This window comes from Cetorhinus maximus, chromosome 26 (assembly GCF_964194155.1).
Source record: "Cetorhinus maximus chromosome 26, sCetMax3.hap1.1, whole genome shotgun sequence".
Classification (NCBI taxonomy): Eukaryota; Metazoa; Chordata; class Chondrichthyes; order Lamniformes; family Cetorhinidae; genus Cetorhinus; species Cetorhinus maximus.
This window is the reverse complement of record NC_135904.1, coordinates 22,895,643-22,912,480: the sequence shown is the minus strand read 5'-3', so window position 1 is coordinate 22,912,480 and position 16,838 is coordinate 22,895,643. Positions and strand designations below refer to the sequence as shown.

Genomic DNA, 16,838 nt, shown 5'->3' with positions numbered 1-16,838 from the left:
GATGGTTTTATGATGATAAGGAAAATGACAGGTTTTTTTTGCAATACTACAAGCTAAAGGACTGAACTAATTCTCCGGAAACAGGACTAACTGCTTAGAACTTTGCAGCTGTTTTACTTCGCACAATAGACTTTTGGATCTTAGGGAAAATAAACTGATAAGTTTTATTTGCTAAGAGGTATGATGGTACCAGACTAGACTCGGACTGCTCAACCTTAACGTCTTTGCAGCACTTGTCAAGTTTGGATGCAACTGCTAACAAAGACCTAGTTATGTGATGCACAGTGTACTGCATTGACTATAATTAAGCAAAATATCATATTGGGTTAATTGATATACTTTGCTTACTTGATCATTATAATCATTATACGTAACTAAATTACAAACCAATTTTAAATAATTATTAAACCTAAACTTTCCACATGCCCATGCCTCCCTTACTTACATCGTTTTCGTGGTTTATAAAGAGGGGATAAAACTCTGCAAAAGGTTTTGGTTAGCATGTTCTTATAAATTGACTAATGTAGGAATTATATTTTTGTCAAGGGAACTTATTATTCATGTATTTTGGAAATTAAAGGCGGAATTTAATGCCCCCTCCCATGGCGATTTAGCTGGTGTGGGGGGAGAGGGTGGGAGAGGGTGCCATTTAACCAGGTGAGAGGGTGGTGGCTGGCGATCCCTGCCCTTCCAAGGTCCTTGATCCCGGGAAGACCTGCCGCTGTCCAGTTAAGTGCCTGTGTGGACCTTCCCTGAATGAGGTGATGTGGGGCGCTCCTCGGCTCTCCAGCCAATGGGCAAGACCCTCATCATCTCCATTTAAATCTTGTTCTGCGTCAAATCTGCCAGACTAAAATTGGTATGCTGCATTCAAAGGTATGGGAATGTATGAGTACCCTAAATAGACTAGAAAGAAATAAATTCTTTGGCTATTTAAATGTAAAATGAGGTCTTTTAGTTGTGTTCTAGCTTTTTGTTACTTGACAATTTATTAATTTGTATGTAGATATGGAAGGGAATTTTGAATTGGGAAGAGCATGGGAAATAATAAACTGCAAGCTTTTGCTTTCTTTAATGTAGCTATTATAATTTTATAGCAAGAAGTAAAATGGTGAAGACAATTTTATGCTGTGGGCACAAGAATTAAACTCCATTTGAAAAGAAAACTCAAATTATTTCAGCTGAAACAGTCAGTTGCTGTTGGTGCCTGTGCTTAATACTCAGGGCAGGAAGTGTGCAAAAGTTTACATGCTTCATAAATCATCACCTGTAAGGAAACGGTAGCCTTTTTAAAATCCACAGCCAGCTGATGGCTAAAGGAGGATTGTAGCGCCAAAGCAAACTTGTCAAGGCTAACCTGAAATGCCATCTTAACGAATGTGATTTGACATTTGGGAAACCTGGGAAATGAAGCTAAATCTGACAAAGTGTGATGCTGTACTCTTTGGAATCAATTAAGTATTAACATCAGAGGAAAGACATTGCAAAAAGTAAGCTAGTAATGCTTGGCAGATGGCTGACAATGGACCTGGATAATGCATGACTGTCGATTTGCATCAGAATTTATCACCAGAACAATCCATGTCTACACTGCAATGTCAACCAGTCCCTTAATTACTGTCCTCTTTTTGCCAAAGGTTATTAAATTAAACCTGGCTTCAGCAAAGAACTATGGTTATTGACAATTCCTTGCAGTACTCCATACGTTAACCAGCACTATTTTGGTGGATGATCAGATCTGGTATTTTATTATATTTGGCTTTTGTACCATTATATTGATCTGATGGAAATTTGTTTAAAACAGCATACAGTTAACTAGTATTTTTTATCAACAGTGAACTCGATGGCAAAGACTCTTTTGACAGCAAAAGTGATTTAGAATCATTCTCAAGTCGCAGCCAATTATCTAGTCAACAGCATTCATTGGAAAGTAAACCTTCATTAGAATTGACTAATAGGTGAGTTGGCTCAACCTTTTGTACATCTTCAAAGCATTATTTTATGTTGTGCACTGTAATGTAACATAAACGTTAAATGGTTAGATTTTGTGGTCAATGGTGAAGCGATGTGCTTAATTTCATTTTGTCGCCAGCTGTGGGGGATCTCTGGGGTCCAGCAACAGAGATACCATCACGCAGGCTAAGCAGCCAGTCCCACTGAAGAAATCTCTCAGACAGCATACAGGAAATAATGAGCAGGTTTTATCATTCACTTTTTATAATTTTACAGAAACAAAATAATGATTGGGACATACACATGGGATTAAAATAGAAGCTGAAATATCATAAATGTCAAAAGAATATCTTTCTTATTTCAGAAGTCTAATTTTTACCATGGAATGGAGAAATCTGACATTCCATAAATATTAAATTAGTTTTTCAGGGCCAGAAAGATTATTCAGCAGTAATTATGACTCAAAACACCTTTTAAAAACCAAATTACACCTCATTAAACATGCACAGCTTTTTCAAGTGTTTTTACAGTGAGAATAATCGTGTAAAAAAGCAGAAGTTCACGTCAGTTCAGTCATTTCAAATTGATTTTCATCTGCGAGGTCTTCAGCAGCGCACCCTGTGGGTGAGTGGGAAATCACTGACGGCAGCTTCTGGATTTCCATCTTTCACTGCATGTGTGCAGATGCCAGGAGTTGCGCTCGTTTCACAGAGTAATGATGACGAATGCTATCTGTCTCACCCTGTTGCAACTGCAAAATCCGGAGTTTTAAAAAATTTCATTGTGTTTTTTTCCCTGTCGTCAATTAAAGAAGGCAGCAGTGTGGAATCCCCATGTATCCAGTATACTTTGATAATGTTGTAGAACAGGTCCCATAGCTTTGAACAACTCCTTTGATTGCAGTGTAGTCTTTGCTTCAGATTGACTTTGAACAAAGTATGAGCAGGACTTTCAACAAGTTGCACTTTGCCCCGGTAAAAAATTGTAACTTTTTATCCCATCAGACTAATGGGATTAACATTATAGAAAAAAATACTAGTCGGACTTTTTCTTCCTATTTAGGATCTTTCTCTTAGTAATTCATAATGAACACGTTCCCCAAGATTGGCGTTAACAGACACATTCATTCCACTCCTGCGTTAAATTCAGCGGTAGGAATGAGAGATTTGAATAGCTCCATATTTATTGTCTGAGCTTACTGTACTGTTAGTGGTCTTTTGCTTAGCATAATGACACTGTCTGGTACAAGGCTTTTTAATACTTAAAATAATCATCTCTGCAGAGCAGGAATCTTCATGACTGGCTTTCCTCTGTCTAATGCCCTGTACATGCCTGTCCATGGGAATTTTGGGAAAGGGTGGAAACCTGTAACACAGGTTCTGAACATGACAGATTGATGGCCGGCTGGATCGGGGGGCGGAGGGGGGAGGGGGGGGAATGAAAACAATTTCTACCCCTTTACTAGTTAGAAACTGACATTGGTGTCAGATGAACTTTAGCAAATGATAGTTACACCTTCTAATATTTTATTATTTACTGCTTATGTAGAATAATTCTTTTTGGGTCAAAATCAATGCAGGAAGCGTTTTTTGAAATTTGTGGTATATATGAAGTTCTTATTTCAGACAGTGGCACTCCTGTAGCAATTAATTGCACCATTTTGACTGCTTTCAATGTGAAGTATTTGCTCGAGCAGGGCACTGTCTCAGTGCTGTCTTGTGGATGAATTTGGAGAAATGGTTAAAAATAGAGTGTGAAAACTTTTATATTAACTCTGTTTAAGGAACTATTTTCCCTCTTTTGCTTTTCCTCAGTATGCAAGTGTTTCAGATTTGATGTGCACCCATTGTAGTGAGTTTGTTTTAATTCTTTATTGTTTAATGATTTTAAGTATCAGCAAACTAAGGAATCAGAACTTGAATGTAATGAACAAAACTGTAATGCACTTTATGGATAACATAGTTATGTTTGTGTGTGTGGTTGTTAAAAGTACTAGGCTCAATTGTAGATTTGTTGCAGGTGAGGTTAATTATGTTATTTTTATCTTTTATTCATTCATGGGATATGATTGGTGCTGGAAAGGTTTTGTTGCCATGCTGAATTTCTCAGCCTAGTTGGTGGAGGTTGCGAGTTTGGAAGGCGCTGTGAATGTGGTGAAGTGGTGTACCCTGAGATTACCTAGGCTTGACCAAATTGCTGGTAGAAGTTTTAAGCATTTGAAGTTTTTTTAAAAAAAAACTAGTGGATGTAGTTGGGGACATGACCTTTTGGTCAGACTAGGAATGTGAATGCCTGATCAGGGTCAGGCTGAGATAACCAGATGACTGGACAAAGCAGTATATCGTCCAAATGGATGAGACAAAGTTTGTGATTCACAAAACTCTAGGCATCGTTTGTGTTAAAGTTCAAGTCATTCTGTGACTATTTGTTAACTCGTCTGTAATAGCTGGCATACCAAACTAGACATACAAGATAAGTACGTTGAGGTAGCACAAAGATGGTATAAATAATTGACGGAAACTGTGAATCTTTGAATTGTCTCTCAGAGCATTCTGAGAGAGAATTCCCTGTTTGCATTCTTGTATTGAATAAACTGCTGCTGCTTTACCTACAGCTGACTCTGTGTCAAGTGTCTTTAGGTACTCCACAACAGTGGTGATGAACCTCTGCTTTGAACTGCTGCAGTCCATGTATGTTGGTACGCTCAGTGCTGTTAGGCAAGTGAGTCCTTGGTGTTTTTGATCAAGTGACAGTGAAGGAATGACGATATAATTCCAGGTCAGGATGTATGTGTCTTAGAGGGGAGCTTGCAGGTGGGGGCGTTCCCATGCGTCTCCTGCCCTTGACCACCTAGGTGGTGGAGATTGCGAGTTTGGAAGGTGCTGTCAAAGAAGCCTTGACAAGTCATTACAGCGCTTCTTGTAGATGGTACACACTGCTGCCACTGTGCACTGGTGGTGGAGGGATTCAATGTTTAAGTTGGTGAATGGAGTGCCAATTAAACAGCTGCTTTGTCCTTTATGGTATTAATCACCTTGAATGTTACTGGAGCTGTACTCACCCAGGAAAGGGGAGAGGATTCCATCACACTCCTGACTTGTGCTTTGTAGATGCTAGACAGGCTTCGGGGAGTCGGGAGGTGAGTTATCTGTTACAGGATTCCTAGCCTCAGACCTGCTTTTATAGCCACAGTATTTATATGGCTGGTCCAGTTAAATTTCTGGTCAATGGTAACCTGCAGGATTTTGATAGTGAGGGATTCAGTGATGTTAGCATCACTGAACATCAAGAGAAAATGATTAGTTTCTTTCTTGTTGTATCTGGCCATTGCTTGGCACTTGTGTGGCATGGATGTTACTTGTCATTTATCAGCTCAAGCCTGAATGTTGTGCAGATCTTGATGCATGGTGGCTTCAGTGTCTGAGGAGTTATGAATGTTACTGAGTACAGTACTGAATACTGTGCAATCATCAGTGAGCATCCTCACTCCTGATCTTATGATGGAGGGAAGGTCATTGATGAAGTAACTGAAGATACTTGGGCTTAGAACACTACCTAGAGGACTGCTGCAGGAATGTCCTGGGGCTGAGGTGGTTGACATCCAACAACCAGAACCATATGCCTTTGTGTTAGGTCCGACTCCAACCAGTGGAAAGTTTTTCCCCTGATTCCTTTTGACTGAAATTTTGCTAGGGTTTCTTGATGCCACGCTCAGTCAAATGCTGCCATGATGTTGAGGGCAGTCACATTCATCTCACCTCTTGAGTTCAACTCTTTTTTTGTCCATGTTTGGACCAAGGCTGTAATGAGATCTGGAGCCGACTGGCCTGGTGGAACCAAGGAAACTGAGCATAGGTAAGTTGGTTATTGCTGAGTAAGTGCCACTTGCCAACATTGTCGCTGACATCTTCCATCACTTGGCTGAAGATTTGAGTGTAGACTGATGGAGGTCTTGATTGGCTGGTTTGGATTTGTCTTTTTTTTGGACAGGACATAACCTGGGAAATTTTCCACAATGTCTGGTAGATGCCAGTGCTGTAGCTGTTGCTACAGAAGTTTGCAAATTGACTTGTCACCTGACAGTTACAAACGTTTGGCAATCGGTCGCAATTAAACTTTAACTGACTGTCAAATGTCATCTATTTAGAGCAGTTCATCAGCTATGATTCCAGGAGCATTATTGCCTCTGAGTCTAAAGGTTTGGGTTCAAGTCCCACTCCGAGGACTTGGATACATAAACTAGACTGATGCACCAATGTAGTACTGAGGGAGTACTGACAGTCGGAGGTGCTGAATTTCAGATGAGGCGTTAAAACAATGACCCCATCACCATAAGACCATAAGACATAGGAGCAGAAATTAGGCCATTCGGCCCATCGAGTCTGCTCCACCATTCAATCATGGCTGATAAGTTTCTCAACCCCATTCTCCTGCCTTCTCCCTGTAACCTTTGATCCCCTTACCAATCAAGAACCTATCTATCTCGGTCTTAAATACACTCAAAGACCTGGCCTCCACAGCCTTCTGTGGCAATGAATTCCATAGATTCACCGCTCTCTGGCTAAAGAAGTTTCTCCTCATCTCTGTTCTAAAAGGTCTTCCCTTTACTCTGAGGCTGTGTCCTCGGGTCTTAGTCTCTCCTACTAATGGAAACATCTTCCCCACGTCCACTCTATTCAGGCCTTTCGGTATTCTGTAAGTTTCAATCAGATCCCTCCTCATCCTTCTAAACTCCATTGAGTATAGACCCAGAGTCCTCAAACGTTCCTCATATGTTAAGCCTTTCATTCCTGGGATCATTCTTGTGAACCTCCTCTGGACCCTCTCCAGGGCCAGCACATCCTTCCTGAGATAGGGGGCCCAAAATTGCTCACAATATTCTAAATGTGGTCTGACCAGAGCCTTATAAAGCCTCAGCAGCACATCCTTGCTTTTATATTCTAGTCCTCTCGAAATAAATGCCAACATTGCATTTGCCTTCCTAACTACCGACTCAACCTGCAAGTTATCTTTGTATCGTCTGCAAACTTCAGCAGGATGCCCTCAGTTCCTTCATCTAGATCATTAATGTATGAAGTGAAAAGTTGTGGTCTCAACACTGACCCCTGCGGAACTCCACTAGTCACCGGCTGCCATCCTGAGAAGGACCCCCTTATCCCCACTCAGGTAGGTGTAAAATATTCATTATTACCATTTAAAGCAGAGCAAGGTGTCCTGACCAATATTTGTCCTTCAAACATCACTAATGCAGATGATCTAGTTATTATCTGTTCATTGCAGTTTGTGGGATCTTACAGTGTGCAATTTGGTTGCTGTGACTCCTACATTGTTAGCGATTGCACTTCAAAAGTACTTCACTGTCTGATTTAGATGAAGAGGGATAAGGTGAGGCTCGCGTGGAGCATAAGTACCAGCACTGACCTATTGGGCCGAATCGTGTGTTTCTGTGCCATACATTCTATGTAAACTTGAATTTTGTCCCAGCAAAATATAAATTTGTATATAGGTTCCATCCTTAACTTAAAACTTGTGATTTTTGCTTTTGGATTAAAATGCAGCTTTTATTCCAGATAATATGGTAGGTAAAGAAAGCTATCAGCATATCTCTGAAGTTTTATGCATTTGAATGTCCATTCGTTTTACAGATAGATTGCTTTCCCATAATCCCAAGGTGGTTGACATTTGTCTACTATGGAGGCAAGGTTCTGTCCTTTCACAGAAAAATGAATAGTGCTTTATGAAACTTAAATGAAACATCAATGAACGTGGTTAGAGTGACTAATTAATATTAATTATACCTGCAGGTTTAATTACTTACCAACTAAATTTCTAGCCACAATAGTGGCAGGGCAGGTACCAAATCTCTCAGTTCTGTCAGGAAACCCAATTTTCCTGTTTTCTTTTGAATAGCAGACCCTCAATGAAGTGGAGTACAGTTTTTAGAAGCTAGCTATGTAATACAGCATAAGGTTGTAAGAGTAATTACAGTCTCATTGATTCCTTGTGACAGTCTCATGTAGGATTCACTTCTCACGTGACTGTGTCCTGCTCTGTTCATTTCAGCAATCTGTTCATTGCTCCGCAGTCATTAGCAAGATGGCATAATTTCTTTCAAAAAACTGATGCTTTTACTTTTATCCTTTGTTAAAATACTCTTGTTTGCTGGTTGGCTTTTAAATATAGGTACTATTGCCCTCTATTTCAACATTTTAAAAATCATTTTAAAATAGAAATTGCATTTTAATTTTTAATGTAAAAAAAATGCTTTCTTTAGAAAAACATTGCTGCCCAGATTAGCTTTCAAATACAATTTCCGCCATGTTTATCTCTCCTCCCGCAATATCTATATTACATTGCGTTTCTGTGTGTGTTGCGTTGCTCATCCTGTGATGTTGGTCCTTTCTTCCACGATTCAGTTTAGTAATTGTCAATCCGTGTGTTTGTTCTTTCTTGCCCCATGCTTTGCAGCTTGCCCTCCCATGCATGCAACAATTCGTTTCCTTCACGCATTGCTGCATTTTCTGGTTGTAACAATTTTCTCAAAGTATGACCTGCAGGGAGATCACTGAGATAATGATGCAGGAGTTAAAAAAAGAAAGTTCTATTTGAGGAAACGAGGCGAAGGGCCAAGAGCCAGAGTCCTGGACATCAAGGCTAAAAAAAAAAAGATAAGAGATTAGGTAACTTCAAAAAGTGGTGACTGCGATACTGAGCCTGGGTTTTAAAAACCTAATGATTCTTGGAGGATGATTGAATAAATAAGGACTTGGATCATTTTGAGGTTCTGAGAAAATGATTTCAAGTAGGAGGCAATGTGATACTTCATTCAATGCAGTGATGAATCAGGGGGAAGGAGGATTGTGCAAAATGGCACATTTTAAACCTTTAAAGAACAGAAGAAGAAAATTCAGAGGAGCATTGATTGAGGATGCAGTATGGACATGAAAGGCTCACAATAGGGATTGAGAAAGTTAGGGATAAGAGTAGTGTAGGCGGGATTCAACCTCATTCCCCGAGACCCTGGCTGATCTGGCTTTCGCGTGGGGCAGCTACCCTCTTAACTACGGCTCAGACCGGGACTCAGGTCAGGACAAACAACTCAGGATGTCCATTGTTTGGATTCTCAAACAAGACGGTTTATTCAAGCTTGTACAAGCATATGCAGGGAGAGCAGCCTCTTAGTCCATCAAGAGGCTCTCTGCCGTAATTACAAAGTCTCGTAACTTTTATACTTTTTCTTATCATAATACTTTTGAGTACATTTGATTATATCCACTCGGTAACCGACACACAGGTACCGTGTTAAAACTATCCTATTAAGTACATAAACATGCGATTCTGCTAACCAATTATTCTAAAAGGTGTATACATAATTATATTATCCAATCAAAATTAATACACGTACGCAAAGACCTTGGTTCTCACAACTCAAGACTGCTTGTGTTTCATCAGAGCCCCCTCTTTGTCCATTGTATGTCTTCCCATATCTGAGCTAAAACCATCTGCCCCCTTCCCTATGTGAGAGGGGAGTACATGTAATCTAATTTATATTCTGCTTGTGTCTTCAGCCTGACTCTCAAGGCTGTGCAATGTTCATCTGGTAATCGTCAACTCTTAATATGCTTAGCAGCTATGTCTGCCTGGAGATTTTAAGTGTTCTTCAGTAAATTCTTACAGCGTTCTCTTTTAGCATTTTTAATTCGCCCCTAACAAGTAGGATTCTTTATAAGGATTACCTTATCATTAGAATCTCATGCATATAAGACATCGCCACTTCTCAATCCCTGCACTGATTCTAGGTTACTGGCCTGATTCTTGGACGTTTGTGCTTCTGTTATCTCCAGGCTGGACTAGTTCAATGCTCTCATGGCTGGTCTTCCACCCTCCAGAAGCTTGAGATTGTCTGAAACTCTGCTTCTCATATTCAAACTTCTGCTCACCCATCATTTCTGTGCTTGCTGACCTCCTTTGACTTGCATTTCACAACACCTCAAATTTGAAACACTCATCTTCATCTTTGAATCCCTCCATGATCATATCCTTCTTCTCTATAATCTCTCCCAGCCCTACCACTCTCAGAACTCTGCATTCCTCCAACTATGGACTCTTGTTCATCCTCTGAATGCTTTGCTCCATCATTGACAGCTATGTCTTCAGCCATGTTGGCTCTCGGTATTCACTCCCTAATGCTCTATAATGCGCTGTTTCTTTAAGACCCTCTTCAACCTAACCTTTGACCAAGCTTGTAGTCATTGTGCATCCCTCACCCTCACCCCCAATCTTTTTGTTTGACTATGCTCCTGTGATGTGCCATGGACCATTTTACTACAGTGGGTGTACTTACACCACATGGACTGCAGCAGTTCAAGAAGGTGGCTCACCACCACCTTCTTGAGGGCATTTAGGGATGGGCAATAAAAATGCTGGCTTAGCCAGTGTCCTCGCGTCCTGTGAAAGAATATTTTTTAAAAAGGTGCTATATAAATTCAAGTAGTGTTGGTGGTATTGTGGTTATTTTTGGTTGGAGCTTCAGTTATTGAGTTGAGCTTTCTTGATTACTTTTGTAAGTACATTGGTTCTAGCTTCACTACAGTTCCCATCAATCACATTAAGCCATTGTTACCTTCATTTTGGCTCTGGAGTGAAAATGATAGATCGTTCCCTTCTGAATCTATTGAACATTCATGGCGCATTCCAAGGCTTGCTGTTTGTGAGCCCTGGCAACACTGTTATTGTCTAAAAATGCTGATAATATTTTCTAGAAAATCTGCAAAGTCTTATTATTGACAGCAAGATTGGGCATTCCAAAAGCAAATCAAGGCTTTAAACAAATTTCCAAGCAGAATCTTTACATTTTATGAATTTTAGTTCTTATGGTAGCTGCACTACTTGGTGGTTCCATCTCTCCTGCCATTCTACTAGCTAAAGTAGCAATTTTGCTATTGCACCTGACATCTTGAACATCTCGAAGTATCCCAGGCCAACCTTTTACCTGCACGTTTCCCATGTAAAGCCATTTTTGAAGCTGCTAAATGCAAGTTTACTGAACAAAAGCTTTTTCTGACCTCCTGTAATCTAGCTCTCTTGCAAAGCTATTTCTTGTAACTTAAATGAATTCTTCTTTCATCTCTTTTCTGCTTTGATGGAAAGTTAGTCGCCAGTTTCATTTACAAACAAAAATTCCTGAATAGTAGGCAAGATTTAATTGTATGGAGGAACTTTTGGATATGCCAAGGGAAGATGGAGACATGAAAGCAAGGATATTGGAGGCATGTAGTGGATACGTTGAGATAGCTTACCTATAAGCAGAGAAGGGGTGAAGACAATTTCTCCTGGTTTGTACCATATGGTGATTTATTGACAAACTTGTTAGGACTTCTGTTGCAAAGAACTGCACTTAAAACAGAATGCTTTTATTAAAATGTTGAACTTGCAATATGTATGAACTTTCTTGCTTCAGTTTGATATTATGGTATTTTAAAATAAAAGAGTAATTGAAGGTGCTTTTGACTTGGTGTGTCAAATCAACATTTTAAAATAGTTTTATAAATAAATGTTTAATTGTGTCTTATGTCATGTGACTTAGCACAACCCCGACTAGTTATTTATCACCTACTCAGTAACAAAGCATCTGTAATCATCATTTTTAACATGCGGCTTTCTAAGACTGCATTAATTAGAAGATGTACCATATATTTGATAATCCACGCATCAAAGTATATTATCAAACTGCTCTTCAAAAATGATTAACTTCTCAACTTTTTGGGAGCTTGATTGTAATAATAAACATCTAATTTGTCTGTCTAATTTGGCCTTTATTATCTTCTCCATGCTGAAATTAAAGTGATGAAAAATATTGTGGTCTTCGGACCTAGTGGGAATTGATGTATTATTTTGTTTACTTTTTTCTACTGCGCTTTGCATGAAAATAACAGTTTGTTCATGGGAAGGCAAAAAAAAATTGCAGAATACTTTGTGCCAAATATGATGCAGAAGATTTATTTGTGATTTCTGCAGTGGATCAGTGGAAAGCAGGCAACACCTGTCTACAACCCTCAGTCATGGCAATTCCCTGCCAAGTTACTCTGAAGGAAGTGAGAATGATGCTGTACATGACTCTACTGTGGAGAGTGATTGTGAATCCCGCTCTACTGTGTACAGCTACCAGCAGAATTCACAAGGGCAGCCCAGTGACCAGGAGAATAGTACGTGCTGTAGTCAATGCAATTCTAACTGCAGCTGCGTTTCACAGGACAATCTGAAAATGGAGGAGGACCCTGATGGATCCTGTAACCATACGTCTGAAAGAGAAGACAACATGTATGTATACTCGGAGGCATTATTATTGTAAAACTAAGGAAACAAATTTGCTTTACCTCCATACATCTCGCTTTTTGCACTATATTGCTTTTCTCCCACCAATTATTATTTGTGCCATTTTTGCAGTAAAAACCTGCAATTTTATTTAACACTGTGTTAACACAAAATCATTTTATTTAGTATTCAACAAACCTCGAGTAATTTGGAGATAATTTGATACAGCAAAGTCCTGTTTTCCTTTGTTGTATTTTTTTTTTGTAGCTCCTACTGATTTATTCTAAAAGGAAGAAAAAGATATGTGCCTACTGAGGGACTTGTATGAAGAAGCCTCATTCTATTGTGGTACTGTTTAACAACCCTCGGTTCCTCACTCGAATAATCGTTCTTCCTATATGAGCCTAGACAATGAGTGCTGAGAGGTTGTTTGACTAAAAGGGCATCACAATTGAGCCTCACCTGAAACTAAACTCTTTTTAATAGGTATTGTCGGTTAGTGAGCAGCAACACATATGGCTTTTATTTTTTACTTTGCCTAACTCCAGAAATAGTGGGTTTAACTTAAAGTATCCCAATTGCTGACAGCCAAAATTACAAAACTCAACACCAAACAGAGACTAAATTTATAGCTCCCTTAGTTTGCAAAGCTCAGCACCACAACAGTGCCTGTAATAACAGCAACTACTTGCATTTAAATGAGTACCTTTAATGTAGTAAAATATCCCAAGGAGCTTAACCAGAGCTTTATTAATTTAAAAAAAAAGAAATTGACACAGAAATACAGAAGGAGATGGAGGACAGATGAATTATTAGGTCGAAGAGAGAGGTTTTAAGCGGCATCTTAAAGAGAGAAAGATACAGAAGTGCAGAACTTTAGGGGGTGGGGGGGGTGGGGAAATTCCAGAGCTTCTGACCAACGCAGCTGATTCCATCATTGGTAGCCATGCAGTAATTTAAAATCAAGGCTGTGCAAGAGGCTAGAATTGGAGGAGCACTGGCATTTCAAAGGTTTGCAATGCTGGAAGAGGCTACAGGGATGGGGCAGTTTGAGGTCATATAGGGATTTGAAAACAAAGATGAGGATTTTAAAACTGAGATGTTGTTGAACTGGAAGAGAATTGGAATAGTCAAGTCTAGATGTAATAAAAGGCATGGATGAGGGCTTCACCAGTAGATGAACTGAGACAGGGTCAGAATTAGATGATGATATGGAGGTGGATGTGGCAGTCTTGGTGAAGGAGTGGTCAGTAGCTCATCTCCGGGTCAACACAGCACCAAGGCTGTGGTCACTCTGGCTCAGTTTTGGACTCTTGCCAGGGACGGGAGCAGTGGTCAGGAAATGGAGTTTGTGGAGGGGATCAAATACACTGACTTCAGCATTCCCATTATTTGGTTGGAGGAAATTTGTTAATACAAAATTGGAGGTCGGACAAGCAGTGTGGCAAGTCGGAGATGGTGGAAGAGTGAAGATAGATCATGGTGAGATATACCCGAGTGTTGTATATATGCAATTTAATGTCCTTTTATCCACTGAGTTGAGATGAGTCCTGTTCCTGTGCTGCTTCCTTAACTGAACTGTTGACTCCCTTGCTCATGTGAATGTAATCTAAATTGAGTATTGCTGAAAAAAGATACATAGCGTTGAAGCTTTTCATCTTGCACTCGTCAGGACAAAATCACAAGAATGCCAAATTTCAAATGCAATGACAATTTATACCACGTGATGGTGCTGATTGGTTGGTAAATGGACTCTGGTAGAAGTGTTACCATGAAGAATGCACCAGGGAACAGTTAACTGCCAAGCTTGTGCTATACGCTACATATATTCATAGGGCCCTCCATTGCAAACAGAGCACGTCCACGCATTGTGCCTTTTTCAACCAAACAGAAGCTTGGGGGCAGTCATTCCATGGTTTATTCCACATGACAATGCCTTGACCAATCAATCAACTTGCCTGGTTTGAATTTAAACAAAAGCTTGGCAGTTATCTGTTCCTCGGTGTATTCTCCATGGCAATGCCACTACCAATGCAGTATAAGTTGTTCCCTTTGAGATTTGGTATTCTTGTGATTCTGCCCTGATGAGTGCAAGACGAAAAGCTTCAACAGTATGTCTCTATTTTTTCAGCAATAATGTAAACTAAAACTCAAAATTCGATTATTTTTGTAACTCCCACTAATTATGGCACATGGGATCATAAATATTAAAAAATAAAGGTAATCAGCAATGAAATGAATGGAGGTAATTCCGGAATAATGAATATGTCAAACGAGAAGTAAACCAATTGAGTTTTTGTAACATGTTTTGTTGGGGCAGTGCAAATTACAAAGATTGGTGTGTAGGTTAATGAAATGCATGGCGTGGCAGAGGATCTTATAGGCCAGAAAGGATCCAAGTTTTAGATCAGTCTTGTGCTAAGTCATCTACCTTTTATCTTTTGTCTAGAACTCTCAGAACTAGACTTTGAAGTTTAAAGAACATTGAAAACCATTTTGACGTGAAACTTTTGCTCCCAAGAAGCTTCCAAAATTTACCTTTCAGCTTGTTTTCAAATCTTCTGGACAAATTAATTCTAATACTATGAATGCTTTGGGTACATGAATGCAAACCTTGAAAACTACATGAAGCTTAAATTCATCTGTACTGAAAAAGTACAATTCTGTAAACACCAATTTAGGATTTGACAAAAATGTAATTGTTTTTTGTCACTCTTTCAGTTTCTCCCTGAGCTTTCTCATTTTAAAATTAATAACTATTTAAATCTTCATTGTTGCCTGAATAAACTCCTAGAATTAATTCTTCAAATCATTTTCTCATCATTGAAAAATTATAATCATAAATCCTCTTTCAGTATCAGCAATAGCATATTTCCAACCACGTTGTCAAAATTAACTTGTGTGCGCTGAGCTATTTTAGTCATTGTTCATGTTCATGTTTCCAGCATTAAGAATGCCACTCACTGAAGGATAACAATATTAGCTGAAAGGACTTTGAAATGATGTGTGACTTGCTCTGTTGAATTTCAAGCTTGGTAAATTCCATGGGTTATTTTAGTTATGAATTTGGCTTTTGAAATTTAGCCAAAGTTTAACATGGGCAGTGTGATATCATGAATGTGAAACTATCGTCCAGTTATACAATTATACAATTTTAAACAATTTATTACATTATATAAGTTTTATTATTTTGTAATATGTCGGTGAATCTCCCATTGTGCATTGTTGATGAGCAGCAGAATGAGCACCAGAATCACTGTGTAAAGTGCAAGGAAGTAAATGTGCTTATGGTTATTAGTGTAATTTGATTCTCTACCTTATTTGTACTTCAAAATATTTACCAGAGGGTGGCATCGTTTATCACAGCTGCTGCATGTGTGCCACATACTTCTGGCTTCATTGCCTGGTAATGGCATTAAACCTGTGATACTGGCAATTGAATTATTGAATGTTCTTCTGAGTTATTCTGGGCTTGTTGACACAATGACATTGGTACATTAGAAGCCTAATCCGAAGTTAAAACTTGCCCCTCTCTCATTCTTCTAATTCTAGTAAAATGTTTGCTTACCTGTCAGTTTTGAATTCTGGAGGAGGACCCCACTGGACCCTTCTCTCTTTAAAGATGCCGATTAACTTGCTGCATGGTTCGAGTATATTTTCATTTTAAGAAGGTTTAGTATATTTTGTTAGTGATGCTGGGCCAACAGTAATTATTTGCAGGTTATAGCAATTAAAGTGCCTGCTTGGGTGTTTAGATTTTTAAAACTTTTTTTCTAATTTGATTCTGTAAGATTAGATGTGTACAAGATGATAACAGGTTTAAGGTAGACATTGAAAAGCTGTTCCTGTTAGCTGATGATATAAGTACTAGGGGATGCAGGTTTAAGGTTTTGGATGAATGAGAGATGTAGGTGGGATATGAGGAAGATCACATGGTCATGACCTGGAATTCGCTGCCTATGAGGGTGGTGGACGTGGAGACTGATTTCAGAAGGAAAGTGGATGAACACTTGAGGGAAACTAACTTGCAAGGCTATGGGGATAGAATGGTGGAATGGGACTGACTAGACAGAGAGCTAACCTAGACTCAATGGGCCGAACGGCTTCCTCCTATGTCAAAATGATTTTGACTCCAGAAGCAACTGGTTTCTATTAGTCCTTGTCTGATTTCTATATCCTCCAAGGAAATCAAACCTCCAGCGTAATATCATACTTTCAACATTGGCAGCAGCCCACTTGTGCTTTAATATATTATTTTGCATTTCACGAGTTTGCAAAACTCGTTATGCACCTTTTTTGTGGGGTCAGTTTTTTGAAGGAAACAAAACTAGGCCTCCGGCTTTCGAAGAGTGTTCACTAAATTTGTGTTCTACAGATATTAAGTTATATATTATGGTTCATAATCCTATCCTTGAGGAGGCTAGTGGGGCTATACTTGAGCTTTGGAAACCTTCACCTTATTTGAACAATATTTATCCCTTCAGAATATTGTGTATTTGCACATAACTTAGTCAACTCCCCTCACTACCCTCCCTTAGGCATTCTAATTACAGTAGCCTCATTAAAGATGC

The 16,838-nt window shown here is 39.2% G+C and overlaps 1 protein-coding gene across 6 annotated transcripts in view; it reads left to right on the top strand.

Moving 5' to 3' along the window:
• The window catches only part of unc13c (unc-13 homolog C (C. elegans)), a 585,292-nt gene that overhangs the window by 107,201 nt on the left and 461,253 nt on the right, over nucleotides 1–16,838 (top strand). For 2 of the 6 annotated variants that reach the window (XM_078530361.1, XM_078530362.1), the window contains 2 exons: nucleotides 1,836–1,958; nucleotides 11,971–12,273. The exons of 1 other annotated variant lie outside the window; for it this stretch is intronic. In XM_078530361.1, coding sequence (XP_078386487.1) covers nucleotides 1,836–1,958; nucleotides 11,971–12,273 — 426 coding nt within the window. Of the gene's footprint in view, nucleotides 1–1,835; nucleotides 1,959–11,970; nucleotides 12,274–16,838 lie in introns of those variants that run through there. 3 more of the 6 variants (XM_078530366.1, XM_078530363.1, XM_078530364.1) reach the window with 3 other exon arrangements.